Consider the following 20,280-nt stretch of genomic DNA (forward strand, 5'->3'; position numbering starts at 1 on the left):
ATAGTTTGACATTTCATTGTTTTCACATTATTTCCTCCTTCTCTCTGTTATTCAAGATTTTTTTCATAGCAAAAAAACTAAATTGGCAAAGCTAAGTATAAAGAGTGTCATCTGACCAGTCATGGACATAGTACATGGTAAAATATTTTCTCTTGTAATTACAATTCTCGTCAAAGGCAAGAACTGTCTGTGTTGCGGATATATAGACCTACAGGTACTGTAATTGGTGAAGTAAATTGTTGAAGAAAATGGGGATGCTGCTTCTCTCCAAATTGGTTTCCAATTTTCATTTGTTTTGTCAACCTGGCCAAAGAACAAAGGTTCTCTTTTCTTTTGTCAAACAAACACACATTGGGCTTTTCTTTTTTTTATGGACATCTGCAGTCTGGTTGTGGGTTCTCTACATAATAATCTGTTGTGGCTGCCGCCATCAGTGGGCAGCACGCATCAGCAACCATGTTGAAGTGAACAGCACATGCATGCACACACATGCATTTGAGAGTGGACTTAATGCAGTGTGGACAGCAGGGGAGGAGGAGAAAGAATACATCCTGCCTGGTCTAGTCAGATACCTTCCCTGCCCTCGCTTGTGTTATTAGAACTCGAGGCGGCACTGTGACTTAGCAACTTTTGTACATTCTCCTTCCCAAGAGCATGAGTATCATTTGTCTAGGCCTAAGCTCCTGTCATCTCACACATCAACTCACTATCCCACTCAAATTGACAGTTTGATCAAAGGAGACAAAGAAATTGAAAAGGGCTCTCCCCTGATGGCTGGGCTGTAACAACACGACAGCTAAATTAAATCACTTTTTTCTTGCTCTCCGTCTGCCTGCCTGCTGCCTGCCAATGTGTTATCTCTCTTTCTCTTCCCTCTTCAGTTCCCCCAATCCCAGTTCACGTTCTAACCTTGTTAGCAGAAAATTGTCCAATTTGATTTGATCGGTATGTTGTCCTTGAGGCCTTGGCTAGATTAGCAATTGTGATAGCTCTGGTATTAGCATCATTGAAGACAGGACAACCATGTTCAATCTCTTTGCCATTCAAATGCTAACTTGACTAACAATGATATAATTGGGGCTGCATTTCTCCAGCAGGGGTAGCTGGCATTGACCTTGTACCTAGGGGCTGGGACGGTTACCGCAATACCGCAGTCAGGTGACGCCTACCGCAGATCTGAGCTTGTCACCGTCATCACCACAAAAAACATGCTTGCACATGTGCACGTTGTGTCTAATGACATGGATTCATTGATTCCATTGACATGGATTGTGCCTGATGACATTTGTGTCTTACATGGATTCAAGGTTTTCTAAACAAAACTTGTCATCAAAAAATGCAGCAGATCTGACCTTTTGTGAGTTGGGGCGCGCAATGTTCCATGACACATTAACATTCCATTCGTGTTGACTATTAGGCCTATATGCGAGAGTACCTGTGTAATGTCTTCTGTTCACAGCTGAGGTAGACACATTAATGTTACAGCTACAGTGTTTTTTGGGGGGTAACGGCATTCACTTTACCGGCAATAGGCCTATTGACAATAGATAAAGCCACTGTGTCTTTAGGAGCTCTAGCTTGTTGTTTTCTTGTTCACTTTTAACTCACTGTACATCAACTTTGCTAAGTCTTTTTCCTCTCTCTTTTCCTCACAGCAGCACTCATACTCACTTGCTCTCCTTTCTATAAACACCATATTTTTGTTGTACTGCACATTGCTACAGATCCTCTTTTCACCCTGTGTGTTTAGGTCTCTGTTTTAGCTACAGAGTGAGACATCTCACTTCTATACTATCTTTGTTAGGAGTTGCACATGCGCAGTAGCTAAGTAAGAATCATGTCAGCTAGCTAGCTGTTTCTCCAACTTCGGTTAGTACAAGCCAGGATTAGCTGGGAGACTTCTTCTAACTGGGGGCGCACTTCCAGCTTTTTGTGGAATACCTGCAGAACAGGGACATGTAAGTAGTTATGTTGTAGATCATGGTGAACCCGTGTGTGTGTGTGTGTGTGTGTGTGTGTGTGTGTGTGTGTGTGTGTGTGTGTGTGTGTGTTGTCAGTGTTTTGCCACTGAAAACAAGGGGCTAACCGCTAGCATATTAGCGCTAGCATGCTAGCAGGTAGCCTCCTCGTTTCGGCTAGTGACGTAGAAAACCGTGCAGATTTTGAACACCTCACCTGGAGACTTAAGACAGAATACATTCAGAAACCCATATCCCACTCAAAACAGCATGGATGGGTTTCATGGAAGTTTGTATGCGTGTGGAAGCACCAGAGACACAAAATAACACCCAAAATTCCAGAAAAGGTGATTTTTTTTTCACAATATGGGCACTTTAAGGCACCCTGCCATTCTCGCTCTAACTTAAACTACTCTCATTAGGGGGTTGTGGTATACCGCACTACCTCAGGAATTTCTTGCTTTTCAACCGCGGTAAGAAAAACTCCAGCCCTACTTTATGGCCTTGTACTGAAAAAGGATTTGTGTATTCCTATCATCATCATATTGTCATACGTAGCTGCTTTGATCAACATTTAATCTAATAACAATGCATCAAATAATTTTTTTTGTGATTAAATTTTTTTTGAAGAGCCAAAAAAAAGTGCAAAACATTGGTCCAGATGACAACGTACAGAAAAGTACACTGCACACACCAAAAAAGGCATAGTTCACCTTTTCCACAATCCTTCCTTGCGATCAAATCACTCTAAAACAAAGAGAGGAAATACGGGAAGGAGGGAGACACAACAAAAACACAACATCAAGAACAATGCCCGCAGCTCACAAACAAGATACATAGTAAAAGACACAGACCAACACACTAACAAACAAATAAGAGGGAGACTGGCACAAGACAAAAGGGACCAAACACACACACAGACAGAAGTGAGACGGCCGTAGCACAAATCTACAGCATGGGTTTCAAGGATCCAGCAATGCTGAGCCAAGTGTCCAAAGTCCTTTCCTGGGCTCCACCTATGTGAGCCGTGGAGTGCAAGTACGAATAGACAAGTCATGAGGTGGATTCCAATGTGTTGCAATCATTCTCTTGGCCACTGTGAGTCCAGCAAAAACAGCAGGTTTTTGAGTTTTAGAGAGCTGAAGGGCTGACAGATCACTCAGAATTAAAACATTGACAGTAACAGGTACAGTATCATTAATCGGTTTGTTGCGGAACAGCTGCGGCCATGACTGACAGCTGAAGTCACGAGAACCCGCAAGATCTTTACGAATTTATGTAGAATAGAACCACAAAAACAGCAACAGTTTGTTTCCATACAAAGGAATAGAGGGGAAATAACTCTGTGTTGTGTTTTCAAGGTTTAGTGCAAGGAAATATGATCCACCGTGAACACGGTCAGTTTTATTTTGAAAATTAACCATATGTTTTATTTAGTTTCTGTTCTCGACTTCCTGTCCCGCACATCTGTTGTGCGCTTAATTGCTGTGGAGCTCTTCGGCGTCTGGCAAAAATAGAAGCTCTGGGTATCTGCTCCGGAGGTCTGCCGACTGACGGAGCTGTGACAAAGTCAGAGCGCAGCCGTTCTGCAGTCAGATACACACATTGACTTTAATGGAAACCTAATGACTCCGCCACCGTTCTGGAGCGGAGCTACAGACGTGGATTAGGGAAATAGGAGTTAGACCATTCATCATGCCTGTCAATATTGACACTCAGGCCTGGGCAATCAATTCTCTCAATAGGAAGGCCAGAGTGGCCAGATATCACCTTGATACCATACCACAGGTTTTTGGCTGCATAGTAAATAACTTCCGGATAGGATGGATGGGCAGAGTCTTCTGCCAGGGGACGCCGTATGCCTTGAGTGCTGATCTTAATTGAAGATAAAAGAAAAAAGAGAAAAATGTGAGTAAGAAAAGGGTAACAAGCCCATCTAATGCTGTCCAGCACCAAACGACAGACAGAGTTAGCGATTGCTGGTGAACCTATGGTGCAACATTTAGCAGATAAAGAGCCAAAAACTGCTCTCAACAGTTTTTTTGTCAACTAGTATCTTCAATTTCAATTTCAATTTTATTTATAGTATCAATTCAGAGCAAGAGTTATCTCAAGACTCTTTACAGATAGAGCAGGTCTAGACCATACTCCAGAATTTACAGGGACCCAACAGTTCTTGTAGTTTCCTCCAGAGCAAGCAACAGTGCGACAGTGGCGAGGAAAAACTCCCCTTTGGGAAGAAACCTTGGACAGACCCAGGCTCTTGGTAGGGGGTGTCTGACGACCGGTTGGGGTTAGAATGAAGAGTGGCAATAACAGTCCCAAAAAAAAAAATGGTAGTTTGTAGTAGTTCTTTGCAGTAGTTTGTGGCATAGCAGGGCACTTTGCGGCATTACAAGGCACAGCAGGACGTAGCTGGGCACAGCAGATTGTGGCAGGATGTAACATAGCATCGCAGAAGGCAACGTGTAGCGGGACCATGGCGACAGCTGCAACCATGAGTTTGGAGCCTTCCTGATCCAAGGAAATCATTCAGATTTGTTAGCTGATGTTGTTTGTGGTGATATGATTGTTGCTTGCTAAGGTAGCTGCAAGGAAGATTGTTTGGGTGTTACTTGGTGGGTTGATCAGCATGATAGCAACATGCTAGTTTGCGTAACATGTTGTTAGCTGGTTAGCTAGCTCTAAATGAATCCTACTGTTGCCCTGTGTCTGCTGGATGTGTGAATAGGCTGCTACCAAGTTCACCATATCAACCTAATATCTGATTATATGTCAGTGTTGTGTTCAGTGTTGTATTTGCTCTGCCCCCAAGTGGCCAAATATCTGCCATTACAGATTTAAAGAAAAGGAAATGAAATGTGTCATTGCATAGAATGGTAGTAAGAGGCAAATGTTTTTTTTGATCCCGTTTGAATTGAGCCATGGATTACAAATATGATGTTCGTCAATTTAAAAGATATTTTTTTAACTGAAGAAAGTCTCTATTAGCCGTAGGTTTGCCATAGTACCACTTAGTTTTCTATGAAACCGCTCAGTAAACTACATCTCTCGTCACAATTTACGTCACCTAGCTTGAGGCTCCACTTGCTCGCTGGCTAGCTCGCTTAGCTCTGTTCCACAACACATTACACAAAACATTATCTTACCTGATGTGTTAAGTTTTCAGCAGATAAGCAAAAGAACAAGTATAACTTCTTCTGCTTATTTTAGTAACTTTACATCCCCGGTACGATATACACAGACATCGTAGCTTCAACAAGACGTCATCCTTGTGACATTGAAGTGTGTAGTATTTCTAATTACGTATTTGCACAGTCTTATACTTCAACAGTTTAACAATAAACTAAGACTTTCTACGGTTGAAAAATTATCTTTTAAATTGCCAAACATCATATCTGTAATCCATGGCTATGTTCAGACAGGGTCAAAAAATAAATCGCCTCTCCACGTTCACTTCTATTCCTTTTTTTTCGAAACATGGGTCCCATGGACCGGAAATACAAGGGCGTGACTTTGGCTGTTTTAAAAAACTCAAACCACCAATATGATTTATATATCTGCTGCCTCTGTGGATGGTTTGAAGGAGCAGACGCCATCCCCGAGACATTTTCAAATGCAATTTGGTACAAGCCCTTTGGGATAAAGCTCAGCTCTTGTTCCTCTCATATGAGTGTGTTAAGATGGAGGGGGGTAAGAGCCTGAAGTTACACAAGATGATGGAGGAAGAGAGCAGGGTGATAGCAGATGAGGTAAAGGCAGTTTAAAAGATTGATGGCAATGGGAAGGACGATGAAGAGTGATGAGTTCAAGACGAGGGCTTCTTTTTTTTTCTTTCGGAAAAATGCCTGCGGTATCTTCAGGTGCAAAGTCTGTTAAAAAGTACTACAGATGAAGCTTTTCTGCAGATAACCACATGCTTGACAAAACTGACAGTAAAATGTAGGTTCTCTCTCTCACACACACACACACACACACACACACACACAGCAGTGCTCATTAGTTCAGCTAGCTAGCATAGCACACACTCTCAAAGTGCTTTGTGAAGTGACTGGCCAATTATCCGTGCAAAGCAAACCAGTGAACCTTCTTAGCTGGCCACCAATTACCATTCAATCTGATACGGCCCACAGCAGATTCCCCGCCTGAGCTGTCACACGCGCATCCAGAGAGAGAGAGAGAGAGAGAGAGAGGGAGAGAAAGAGAGAAATAGAAAGAGAGAATAATAAGTATGACTGACCGACTGAAAGGAGCTACAGCAAATTTGGGCCAACGTGGGCCAGTTGGAGCCAAGGGAGCGTGTCCTTAACCCCAACCTTGTGGTCAAAAAAAGCCATGTCGCCCTTAAATTTGAATGAATGAGATTAGTTGAACGGGAGGAGCCAGGCCTTCATAGCCCGTCCCTGTCGACTCATACAGAAAAGACATGATGGACACTTGCCTTTCAATTTTGAGTAATTACAGGAACCTTAGGGCCAGACTATGAGAAGAGCCGGGCGGGGCATTTTTGAGGAAATGTCACCTCAGGGAAATAAACAGCCCCCACCTCAGTATTCCCTCATCTTCCTCTAGTTGTTCAGCACAGACAAGCTCTTGGGAAATGGAGTCCCAAATTATAGTAATTAATCTCCTTAAGGCATGTTCTGTGAACAAATATGTCACATAAGCTGCATGTGCACATGTGCTGTAATAACTGAAGATTAAAAAACAAACAAATGTTGTGGGATTTGATGGTGCAGAACTGCTTTGAGAAGGGTTTTTTTCCACGTCTGAAGTGCAAGTGGTTAAGGGTGGTACAAAACCACACAATGAAGCAATGTGAGTTTACCAATGGCTCTCCAGAGATTGTTGGAATTGTTTAATTTGATAGTGGCTTGGCAGGCCGCGACCGGGGCAGTGTTTGCCTGCATGCTTATTGTTGTCATTTGTGTGAAATTCAAGGCATCTTCTGAGAGATTTGCCTGAGAGGAAGGATGGCACATTGTCAAACCATGCTCTACCCTGAAAGCCCCAAAGGATTTTGCTTATAGGATTCCTGTCTGAATGAGGATAGTAGTTACACTGTGTGTAGTGTCTGGTTGAAATTGTCATAGTTCCAATTCAATCACATAAGAAAATGGATGAGGGAGTCATGGTTTAGTGGTTATGTTTTTCTGTTCCTCAGCAGGGCTGAGGTAACTGTTTGGCTTTTTGTTCATATTTATTCATTTATTTATTGATATCTTAGTAGTAGCATGGCTTTCCTTCCTTCTACATAATACTGACCAATATTGCCACCTGGGAACATCTGATTTATTTAGATGACACTGGGAAAAGCAAAGAGAAGTATTATATTATTAAACAACCACCTCTGTCTTTCACAGCACTTTTTAAGGAATAGTATTATATTAGTATTATAGTATGGCTGAATTATAGTGTTGTAAATCTTAAACAGAGCCTATTAATTGGTAGTTTATAAAATGGGTACTCCCTCAGTTTAGTTCAGACTGTGGTGGTCTCGCATTGCCAGACCTTCCTCCACATTGATGCAAAGGAGGGTCAGGCTAGTCCACACAGCATTCCGGAATGGGAGTTAAATGTGCTCTAGGTTATTAACATTTCAATAAGCCAATCAGAATCGTCAGGGGTGGCGTTACGCTACGCAAAGAGCCATGGTGCTGCTGCAAAATAGCCTTGGGAAGGAACTTGCTTTGGTGAAACATGTTTGTTCAGAAGTTGTTTTAGTCGTGTGAGAGAAAACTCAGATTGGACAGATAGCTGTCTGGATTTACCCTGCAGAGATCTGAGAAGCAGTTAACCATAGTCCTCATAATTCCCCCCGGTGTGCATTGGACATGCATCCGAGCGGCACCGGAGCAATCACGGAATTGGAACGTCGTGGATATAGACTAAGACTGTGTCGAACTCAGAAACAATGTAAAATACCTACTAAATCTTCGCTTTTGACATAATAGTTAATCATTATGAATATGCTAATCATACAGTACCACTCCAACTGCCACTTACCATGTTGCAGCCTAGTTGTTTAGCTATTTATTGTTTAACGAAAGAACGACATTTCAGCAACAGTCATCAGTAACTATATAATAACACTCATTACGGGGCGGCTGTGGCTCAGTGGTAAAGCCACCTCGGCCTGCCAATCGGAAGGTTGGTGGTTTGATCCCAGGCCCGGCAGTCCCATGTTGAAGTGTCCTTGGACAAGACACGCATTGATGCTGCGCCATCGGAGTATAAATGTGTGTGAATGTTATCTGATCACAATCAGAATTTATCTGATGTTAAGGTGGCACCTTGTACGACAGCTTTGGCCACAGTGAATGCTTCTTGTACTTTGTGAAAGCACTTTGAGTAGTTGTTAAGACTAGAAAAGCACTATATAAGAACAGTACATTTACATTAAGCATTTGTTTCCCTTGTCCATAGAAGATATTTATAGGTGCTCTCTCCATTATTTAGTGACTAATAGCGCTATCTGTGCAGCCTCTCGTAGATTATCAAACGAATAACAGAAACCCCTGGTTATGTTACTGATGAAGAATCCACGCTATGTTGTGTAAATTAGATGATTATATATTCTCAAGATATATATTCTCCGGTAGCATTATATTAATATAAATATTGTTGTTTTTGGGCCTCACAGGTAAAGCCAATGCTAATGTCCAGTGGGATGAGGACTCTGCGGAGAGCTTTCCATCAAAACCAGTCAGAATAGCGTTTGTCCTGGTGGTCCATGGACGAGCCTCTCGCCAGTTTCAACGCCTCTTCAAAGCCATCTACCACACCTCGCACTACTACTACATACATGTCGATCAGGTGAGCCACAGAGAGCCAAAACAAACATGCATCGTACCGCACCTTTTAATGTAACAGCAGTCGAGGCCTTTTAAATCCACCATTTTATCAAAGGAAGATTGGTTAATATATTTCAATTTTCTTTATTTTTCTTTTACATTAAAGGAACACGCCGTATCCCCCAGAGTTTGACAAGTCGATATGTACCCTTCTCATCTCCATGCGTGCTGTAACTCTTGTCTGATGCCCCCAGTATTAGCTTAGCTTAGCAAAGGTCCTATATATATATATATATATATATAGTTATATTTTTCCCAATTAGTATGCGGTGAGAATATTGCTGTGTCACATGTGACTTTGTTATTTGTACACCCTGTGACTATACAAATCACAACATGTATATAGGAACATTATTTTGTCACTTATTGGGAGCAGTAGGCTAGATGGAACCAGTTATCTGCAGTATCTTTGCTAGGCTAAGCTAATACTGGGGGTGTCAGACAGAGTTACAGCACGTACGGAAAGGTGAAGGGTATGTACGTCTAACTCTGGGGGGATACGGTGAATGAACTGAAGTCCCAATAAGTCGGCGTGTGTCTTTAACTTGTAAAATGTAATCTCTCGGCATCAGACACAATATTAATCAATGTGTGATAATTTGCTTTTTTTCAGCGCTCTAACTACCTGCACAGGCAGGTGCACGCCATGGCTGCCCAGTATCCAAATGTGAGGGTGACACCCTGGCGCATGGCCACCATCTGGGGTGGTGCCAGTCTGCTGACCATGTATCTTCGCAGTATGGCTGACCTGCTTGCCATGAGGGACTGGAGCTGGGATTTCTTCATTAACCTCAGTGCTGCCGACTACCCCATCAGGTAACACTGATTGATCTCACAGAAAGGGGAGTACAGTATGGGGTAGAAGGGGAGACCTGAAGGGAAGGTATTCAGGTAATTTCCTTGTAAGATAATGAAGTGAGGAATAGGGGCAAGCCTCTACAGTAGTATAGGGGACAAAGGCAGTCACCAGGCATGCACAACAGTAGTAGACCGCTCTCAGCCAATATGGAAGAAATTCAATACACACTAGTCTGGGTTCCCGCGGTTAATTGTGAACTTTGAATAAAGAGTCACTCCAAACCAAACAGATCAATGAAGTAGAACCTCTGTTTTGTCAAACACTATTTGGTCACACCTTCTCTTCCAAGTCCCTGCTTTCTTGCTTGCACATAATTGAATGGGTTACATGGTGAACCGATTACAGTTTAATTGTCCAGAGTCAATACCTATTGACTGTTGCCTGTTGTGTACTGTACAGTCCAAAAGTCATCTCTCCAGTCCAAAACGTCCCTTCTAAGAGGTTGTAAAAGGTAATTAAAGCCACAAAGTCTACGCGAACTGGACATGAAGTCATGGAAATAGCCTGTTGGAGGATATATTTTGTGACTTGTACTTTTTTGATGTGAGTTTAAAGTCCTTCTGGAAGTTCAGGGTCTGCTGGGTTTTTGATGTAGCTCTGCAGCAGCCAATTAAAATCCCCCTATTAAGGAGAGAGTTATCTCTTTTGCGCAGCCAGATGTCCACCAGTTGAATTTAGACTAGCTGTAATGGCCACTGGGTAAAAGGAAGCTGGATCCGATGTCTCCACAGCTGGAGATAAGATGCGGCAAATGTGGATTTTGTTCACAGACGGACTCAGACTTGTTGGTTTTTTTTATCACCATATCAATGAACACTGCTGACATGCAGTTCCTGTCTGTTTGTCTGTGTGTCTGTGTTTCTGCTACAGTGTGTGCACGCCTGAGTTTATGTCTTGCAATCTAGTGTGTCTCTGCACCTATCTGTGTGCATATTTATCCTGTCTGTCAGTGCATGATTAAAGGTATTTGCAAGTACACGCACCAAGACACATTTTCTTTCCCCGTCTTTTGGCTTCTCATTTGCACATGAGGGTGATGTTGTTGAGAAGAAGGCTGAGAGTCAAGGTTTTAAGCCCCATCTGTTGGGAAACCAAACGATTGATGGAGCAAAAGAGGGAGGCGAGAGGCACAAATGACAGGGAGTGACGAGGGAGCGAGAATAAGCAGTTATGGTACGGGAACAAGAGGGAACTGCATGTGTTGGATCCATGCAATATGTAAATACAGTATGTAAATGGGACCCTTGTATCGGTGCTTAGCAAGTGCATTTGTAACCACAGCTTGGATTTGACCAAGTCTGTGCGCTGTAAATTTACTGAGGTGAACTCAAATGTGGTTCTTTTAAGTGGCAGACCTGGGTTCAAGACCCTGCAAAAGGGAGCATTCGTGCTACTCCGAGTGTCCTCAAGCAAGAAACTGAAACCCATTCAGCTGTTTTGTTGCTGATACTCCTTTCTGATTTTTTGGAGAATGGGATCAGGATGAAAGAAGCATTCTTCCTCAGAAATAAACAGCTCAGCATTACATTATCATTATGGACTTACAATAGCACACTACAGCACAGAAAAAGATGTTGGAATAAGCAGATGCCTCGCTACTGCCAGACTGCAAATATGTTAAGCTGCCAGTGTACTTCATCAGAATTGCACGTTGGATTGTCCAATAGCTTCAAAAACTCACTGCCCCCACACCTTTCCCATATTGGATTGGGGAAAACCATTTTTGTTTCATTCCAAAATCAGACATTCACACTTACCTCACTCCGTGGTTCATTTATATTATGAATCTGCACCAGTATTTCCTTAAAGTAGCTTTACGTTACGTTTACGCGGTTTTGGTTACAGACTTTCCAAATGATGTTTTTTTCAATCTGACCATACTCTACAGGCACTGGGGGGGCTTCCCTGCCCTGTGCTGCCCTGACCACTACTGCTGTTGTTATCAGTGGGACTGGAGACAAGCATTATTTCCCCTCTAATTCCCTGATAATGTCTGTCCTGCCGCATGAATGGCTCTCAAAGGCAAACCCAGAGCCCCTCACACCAGCAGAGGGGCTCTTTGTCCAGGGGGAGATCAAGTGTGTGTGTGTGTGTGTGTGTGTGTGTGTGTGTGTGTGTGTGTGTGTGTGTGTGTGTGTGTGTGTGTGTGTGTGTGTGTGTGTGTGTGTGTGTGTGTGTGTGTGTGTGTGTGTGTGTGTGTGTGTGTGTGTGTGTGTGTGTGTGTGTGCGTGCAAGGAGGTCAGAGGATGAGTTACGAGTTTGCTTTGTCAGAGTGCAACCTTCTTTCCCAGCTTTTATCTACACAGTCTCCTTGCTTTTACCTATCTTTCATAGACTTTACAGCAGCTTTTAAAAAGTCTGAGCTTTGTAAGACATTAACTTGCTACAGGCGTCATATCTTCTAATCTCTTTCCCTTTGTCATCTCTCCATCTCAGGGAAAAAGCTGTGTCTTAAGTGAAAGGTGTCATTTCCTGATGTTGGAAAAACAAAAGTCTTTATAATCCATCAGAACTAAGCCAACAATCTTGAAATTGTCGTTTTAAAAATGTCTGAAATTAAAAAACCTTGTTGAAAAACTCGCAGGATTTTTTTTTTTTTTAATTAAGTTGCTGAACTTTTTTTCCAGGACAAAAGAGATGTATGATCCATCTCTCAGCTTTTTGAGTGTTGTTAGAGTGTGCGTAGTACCTGTAATCCATTGGATTTTCCCTCTGGAATAGTATCTTTAAAGTCTGTGTTATTAAAATGCATAATTTATAAAAGAACACACATTATTAATGTAACAGTAAGACAGTAAGATGGAAGTGAAACAGTCAGTGGCATAGTGATGTTTAAATGGCTACGATATTGAAAATGTGCACATTTTGTAGGTACCAGGTACCGTGTGTGTGTGTGTGTGTGTGTGTGTGTGTGTGTGTGTGTGTGTGGGTGTGTGGTGTGTGTGTGTGTGTGTGTGTGTGTGTGTGTGTGTGTGTGTGTGTGTGTGTGTGTGTGTGTGTGTGTGTGTGTGTGTGTGTGTGTGTGTACAGTAATGTGTGTGTGTGAATACCACTGTGAGACAGAGCAGCCACAGGCTGACAGTAAGCAAACTAGACCCGTGGACGGGGTGACCATCAGGTGGCAAATCGGGGAGCTTGACATGAATTCCCCTCGCTCTGTGTGTGTGCGTGGCTATGTGCCTACAACATTTGTGTATCTCGGTGCATGTAATTGCATTGTCGGTGTGCTACTAGCAATACACAGCGTGTTTGCGTGTGTGTGTGTGTGTGTGTGTGTGGGAAGTAGAGACAGAGAAGACCGCATGTGCCTGTGCAGCACATCATCAGTTAGGCTTTATGGCTCAGGACCTCCTAAGATAAGCCCCCCAGGCTGTGAAATTGCTCCTTGAAGAGAAAATGACATTAATATGCACTTGTCCCTCCCCCCAATGATCCTAAAGCTTTTTACCAGGGCTTCGCTGCTCTTTTAGGGAGGCAAGCCAAGCCATCATGAAAAGCTCCACCACAGATGAAATGTTGGAGCCAATGACTGTGGCATAGCCCACAGAGCAAAGCTTTTAGCCTGTCTGGCCTGTGTATGAAGGAGTAGACTGCTCTATAATGTAAGAGCAGCATGAAGTCATTCATCAAAATCATGAATAGCACAATCTTTTGTATAATCCTAAATAGTATTAATGACATGAAGGGACCCCCCTCCCACACACACACCCACACACACACACACACACACTACAAAATATGTTGCTGCTTTTGTATGTTTAAGCTTCACTATGCAGACGGATGTATGGGCTGAATTGGTTTTCACATTCAGGCTCCAGGCTATATACTGAAAATAGACATGTTAGTGAAGCAGGTATGTTGTGTCTGGTAGTTAACTTTTGAAACATTACATTTTTGCATATTCATAGATTTTGGATTTTCCAATAAGGAAGATGGAGTTTTGTTACATGAGACTGACCCCCACAACTGTCTTTAAATGATGGGCCAGATTAGCTAGACGCCCCAGAAAACCACTTGATTGGATGCAGTATATAACAATATAATCAAAAATTTAAAACCGGGGCACAGGATTAGAACTTGAAAAATTATTTTTTTTATTTCACTGCATTTTTATGTAACTTTTATAAACCAACAGTAACAGATGGATTCATTTGCATAATCTTCCTCCACAACTCGCATTGTACCTATAACACATACTGTACTGCAATATCAGTGTTCCAGCTAGGCCATACCATATCTTTCCCAGTCAATAGCAAGTCATTTTTTCCATTTCAGGACCAACAACCAACTGGTGGCCTTCCTGTCCAAATACAGAGACATGAACTTCATCAAGTCCCATGGCAGGGACAACGCCAGGTGAGATGTACATTTTTCAGACTTCATTTTAATCTCCCTCCACAACACTCCAATCTTTCTCTTACTCTCTGGCTAGCTCTCTGTGTTTGTCTCTCACACGGCAGCACCTAAGCGCAAACACAGCCCGTGCCGTGGTTACTGAATCATAATGCAATTAGCTCCCATCTGGGGCTTCATTAATTAACCTTCTTGGTGGGATGAGCTTGCGAGGTCGCTGCCAGAACCCCCTTTTCTGTTGCCGCCACCCGGCCGCCCTCTATTTCTGCATCCCCACACCATGTGACAAACCAGTCATCGTCCGACACTGTGGGCAAAAAATACCCCTGAAACACATGAAAAAGAAAATCAGCCAGCTTGGATGCATGAGTCAGTGTGACTCAACGTGACTCAGCAGTACCTTTTTCTATTTGCAGTCACAGTATTTTATTCAGTGCCATTTGATGAGAGTGAAGCTGTTTTGTTCCTGATTTAATTCAGTTTTAAAACAATTATGATCTTGGTAATACAATAAATGCATATGTGTGGATGGCTGAACCCAATTGAAAAGTGCTTTTTACTAAATGTCATCTCTGTCTGTGTGTGTGTGTGCGCGTGTGTGCGCCACAACGTCAGTACATCAACAGTGTTCAGGTAACAGAGGGAACAATCTGACCTGGTTGACCTGAATTTGACTCCATCTATCCAACACTCGATACGTTCACAGCAGTAACAACACCCATTATGTATGCAGGGTGTCACTCTTCTTGTTGCTGATAAAAGCATGGAGTGACAAGTGCCAACAACACATGTCCCAAGTCATTTAAGGCTAAAGATAGAAGACAAGAAGATAAAAAGCAAAGTGATGTTTGGGTATACAGTACAACTGTAGTAGTATTAGTAGTATTATTTAGGGCTGAACGATTTGGGGAAAAAATCTAATTGCAATTGTTTCTGGATATAGTGATTCGATTTGCGGTTATTGTTTTTTAAGTATTGCCAAAGTATTCACTATGTAACAGATCAAACATGTCATGGAGCATTATAACTCCAGACGGCATCAAAACTCTGATATAGTTTAATGCAAGGATGAGAACATATAATAGCAGCCAACAATAAGTGTTTTTTGTCTTTTAATAAGCATGGAACATTAAATCTTTGAAATGTAACATTAGTACAGCATTTATCTTATGAAATAACACTAAATATAATAATAAAAAGGGGAATAAAAAATGTAATACCAAATGTTACACCAAACAGTCAACTAAATATTGCACATTTGATTAATCGCGGTCGTCACAAATAGCTAATCCCATTCTTTCAAATTGTGATTTTGATTTTAAAACTATGAATCGTTCGGCTCTAGTATTCTTATTACACTATTCTAGTGAAACTGATCACAATAATTGATGGAAATTATGAATCTCTAATCTCTTTAGTCAGCTGTTCTAGCAGTTGAGTTGTGTGCATATTTTTCAATGTGTGCTTTTTTTTTTTAGCTCATCCTTTTCAATTTTCACCCCACATTTCATTTAGAAGGAGCAGATCCAGATTTCCCCCCTGATTTCATTTCAAGCACTCAAACATTTTGTTCTCTTCGGAAGGAGGACAATCTTCACTCAAGTCAACAAGGGCCTCTTGTGACACAGCACAGTTTAAAATCTTGGGAGAAAATACAAATGAGCTGATTATACACAAGTCTCCTTCTAAATGTAAAACAAAAACAACAGAGTGCTTGTTTTTACCTAAATGGTGTTTTAAAAGTCAACATTTTTTACCTGCATGTTTGTATTATGATTTGTTTTTCTGCCATGTAAATTCACACAAAAACATTAGCCCTCACTGTTTTTGTATATTTAATTATATTCATTAAGTCAGCGGTATAACCGTATCTTTGTGTGTGCTTACTAGGTTTATCCGTAAGCAAGGTCTGGACCGTCTGTTCTTTGAGTGCGACACCCACATGTGGAGGCTGGGTGACCGTAAAATCCCAGAAGGCATCTCAGTGGACGGCGGGTCCGACTGGTTCCTTCTCAACCGCATGTTCATCGAATATGTCATCAACTCCAAGGACGACCTGGTCACCAACATGAAGCGCTTCTACGCCTACACTCTGCTGCCAGCCGAGGTAACACACACACACAGACACCGCTTTCACACGTTCAAGTATTTTTTAACCTTCGACTGACAGTTGAGCGCTGCTTTGTTCTCACCCTGTATCGCTTATAGAAACAGTATACACAGTTCTCTTTTCATTGCTGTGCTAGACATACAGGGGAAAAAAAGTAAGTCAGAGGCGGACATAAAATCATAAAGTGAAGGTGAGATGTAAAGGCTGACTTTCCAACCGTATTCAAGCATTAGATGAGAATTGAATGATCTCTGTTGAGAAATTGGATGTTTATCATAAGCTACTGTGAACCCCCTGTCTCGACTGCTACTCTATTTCCTCTCCGTGAATCGAATGGTGTAACAAAAAAAAGGTATAGGATTCTCTAATTTTGTCTTACTTTCTCTGCGCCCCCCACCCTCACCCCCACCCCCACCCCCTCTGTCTTGCTATCCTGTCTCTCAATATGCAGTCGTTCTTCCATACGGTGCTGGAGAACAGCGCCCACTGTGAGAGCATGGTGGATAACAACCTACGCATCACCAACTGGAACCGCAAACTGGGCTGTAAGTGTCAGTACAAGCACATTGTTGACTGGTGCGGATGCTCCCCTAATGACTTCAAGCCTGCAGACTTCCACCGCTTCCAGGTAATGATAACACACACAAATTATTTTCTTAGGAAACCTTCTATGATCAATAAAGTGGCCAAAAGCAGAGCTAGTAGGTCAGGGCCCACATTTATCAAGAGTCATACTTTCATTCTCTAAAGCAGAGATCTTCAACAGGGGGTCCGGGACCCCTAGGGGGTCCTCAGAGTTGCTGCAGGGGGGCCAACAAAGTATTGTTTGATAGTTAAAAAAACAAAAATGTATATATACATTAACATGAATCCAACATTTTATTATAAATCTTTTTTTCAATTCACACAACATTATTGTTAGGCTTACTGGATTATAGGTAAGGTAGCCATCCACAGATACAGTTACACTTAAGGATTTACTGTGCCACATTTTAACATTAAAACATAATGACATGAATATGTCAACATTTATTATTTTGATAGCTTAGTATTGTATGCACCATAAACAGGTATGTGTAAAAGCTTTAGGCCACCCTACACTTTACTGTAGGCCCAGTTTAATATGCAACTTAATTTTGTACAACATACTGTATATTTTAAGAGGTTCCTGCTCTGTCTCTTTTTTGGCTGAGGGATTTTCGGCCTAAGAAACACTGAAGACCTTTGTTCTAAAGAACTAAAAAAAACTTTATAATTAAAATTAACCAAAAAAATGAATCAGGGGGACAAACGAATGCTTAATGCAGTGCTTATCCTTTTCATATTTTTTGTGCGTCCTCCGTTAATTGCTCTTTAATTGCATAATACCCTGATAAACCTCTGTTGCAGGTTGAATATCTCTTTCAAATACTAGCAAGAAAGCCATCACACGGAAATAGCTGCAGGCAAACCCTCCAACCAAGGATTATTGGACTGCAATTGCCAGCGAGACTAAATTAAGAATTTGGCATTTATTTAAAGGACTAAAATACTGGAAAAGTCAACTGTATAGTATGTGCCTGTAAGATGTAAGCCGTTGCTGAAGGACGCTGTTCCTGTACTAAGTATTGTGTCAGCCCTGTCAACCCATGTGTTTAGAATGAAACAGGTAATAAACAATAAAGTTTTAATAGAAGAATTCTTCAAAGAGCCAGCTTAGGAGTAAAAACATTTGCTAAAAGTGAAGAAAACAACATTTATTGAGTGGCCCCTACTGACAGTGAGGTACAGGAGGACCCTTAAAGAGGTGCTTAAACTGGTTATGTTAAACTGGTTTAATATCTATGTTCAGGGCAGTATAACAATTCAGACACATGTATGTGCCTGACATGTGCTACATTGTTCATCAGAAAAGAAAAAAGAAAATCAATATCGGCTTAAGTCATGTAATTTGAACCCCTTAAGGAAGGTTTATTTGTCACATACTCAAACAATACAATTAAACAATACATCTAGGGAAATTAAGGCTGTCCAAATTAATGCCATAATAATGAGTAAACACAATTTTTTCCGACGCATGATTAACACATGCACGTTCTGTGACTTGGGACTCGGTCCACTCCGTAGTTTGGGAAATCAGGAAGCAATGCAGCAGTAATGTTGTAGATTGCTAGCAGGAACAAACTTCCTTTCACATAAATGGATTAAGAAAAGGCTCTTCTGAACGGCAAGTTCAGTTTTAAAGCCCTTCCAGATGGTTCTCTCCACAAGACTAAAGTTATTTGCTGTTACTGTTGCTGTGAACTGAATTACCAATAGAGTACTTTAAGTCTCAAATACCACTTGCTCCCATGTTGATAAGAGTATTGAAAACTTGAAAAATATTCCCTTTAATGTACATTTAGAACAGTTGAAAAATGTGTGAATAATTGGCGATTAATCGCAAGTTAACTGTGGACAATCATGCGATTAATCGCAATTAAATTGACAGCCCTAAGTGAAATGAAATGTGGCTGTGCTGACAGACTAGTGTCAAAAATATGATTTAAAAGTAAATATTATGAATGAAAATTCAAGATAGATTTAAGACCATTACGTCAAAGTAAATTAGATCACTAGGCGTTATTCTTACATCTGTGAGTAGGAGTAAAAGTGAAGGGTTTTTTTTATCATTCATTTAATTCCAAAGTTAGTCGTTTTAGTAGTTTGATAAATACAGGCCCTGAGCTTATCTCAGATCAAAGCCCATGTCCTCCAGCAGATGCCAGTCAGAGAGATCAGATGAACCTACAAACATACAAAAATGAAAAGAATACATCACTTTAAGCAGATGTTTGCAGCACACATCTCAGTATGCCTTGGGAAATCAGCAGCAGTCAATCACTAAGTTCTCTGACCTCAATGTCTGTCTTTCCAACCTCCGCACCCAGCCCGTTCCCACAGCCTTCACAATCAATATGTGCAAAATTATGGCTCGATTAGTATGACCCTGAGAGGGGGGAAAAAATTAATAGTAATTAGATCATCTTTGCCTTGCAGTATGAGGGGGAGAGGAGGGTTATTTAGCTTTTCAAAATGAAAGCGAATGAGTGGCAGTTACTCCAGGACCCCCAGAGAAAGTCAGTATCGCAGTTTGACTTTTAATGTGCTCCTGAAAATGTAAAAGCTGCGGTACAAAGTGAAAATGTTCTGCCACAGTTAAATTTCACTTTGAGTCATATCATTAAAGTGCCACGACTCACTTTGTCTCTCCTGTCCTTCAAATACCAGTCCAAGCTGACCTCAGTTCTCTCTTCGCCAGACCCAACTGTCGTCTGTCTCACCTCAGTCTCTGGCAGTTCAGTGCCAAAACATTACCGCAGGTCCTTGGCACTGCCGCTGGGTCTGGTTGGCACCCTGGTATCAGTGAAGTCCAACCTTGGGAACAAAGCAGCCCTTCCAAAAGCCAGCCAGGCCCCAGTATTAATAGGACTTAATATCCCATTGGGCGCACGAGCCGAGTTTCCCTTTGAACCTTAGCACTGGGGATGATACAGACAAGCAAAGGAGGCTTCAATTTGGTTTACAGATGAGAAGAATAATTCAAGGTACAACTGTCGAGTTCCCCCGCATCGTAGTTTTGAAGTGCACTCTCCGGGGGAGGAGTTGTTCTGGAGAAGGGAGAGTGGTGATGTGCCTTTTGTCTTTGTGCATCATTGTTTAGTAATGTGTTTCAGAATGAGGTGCATTTGGGAAGTGTGTTGGAAAGACAGGCTTTGACAGGTTGGTACTTTCAGCTGACTGCACCGAGGGCATGTTAGAACACACAAAATCTGGGGAAAACGAAAGCCTCCCTTCGGGTTTCATGTGATATCTGTAGCCGATCACAGAGGGTTAAAGCATCATCAAGTACCGTGTGAAGCATCACACGGACATCCCACATTAGTCGCTGTGGCATGAGAAAAAGTGTGGTTGATTAGGTCTTCCTTTTTTTCAGCAGGTAGCACCGAGGTGTTCGGTGCTAGGTCACACTATTGGCAAATAGTTTTGTGTCTGGGACTGAAAAGATGTCTTTGTGTGTAGGCCAAGCTGTGGAGGCGGCAGATTTCATGATGCACCATCAACCACAAATGTTACAGTGTGGCAGGGACAGAGAGGGTGAGAAAGACATGGGTGGAGGGGAGGAGG

At 41.9% G+C, this 20,280-nt stretch overlaps 1 protein-coding gene across 1 annotated transcript in view; it reads left to right on the forward strand.

Annotated features, from left to right (window-relative positions):
• Positions 1-20,280, forward strand: part of xylt1 (xylosyltransferase I) — an 82,707-nt gene that overhangs the window by 46,238 nt on the left and 16,189 nt on the right. Inside the window, exons 3-7 of the mRNA XM_032542244.1 lie at positions 8,602-8,774; positions 9,426-9,628; positions 13,947-14,027; positions 15,915-16,131; positions 16,586-16,762. Coding sequence (XP_032398135.1) covers positions 8,602-8,774; positions 9,426-9,628; positions 13,947-14,027; positions 15,915-16,131; positions 16,586-16,762 — 851 coding nt within the window. The remainder of the gene's footprint in view (positions 1-8,601; positions 8,775-9,425; positions 9,629-13,946; positions 14,028-15,914; positions 16,132-16,585; positions 16,763-20,280) is intronic.

This window comes from Etheostoma spectabile, chromosome 2, assembly GCF_008692095.1.
Source record: "Etheostoma spectabile isolate EspeVRDwgs_2016 chromosome 2, UIUC_Espe_1.0, whole genome shotgun sequence".
Classification (NCBI taxonomy): Eukaryota; Metazoa; Chordata; class Actinopteri; order Perciformes; family Percidae; genus Etheostoma; species Etheostoma spectabile.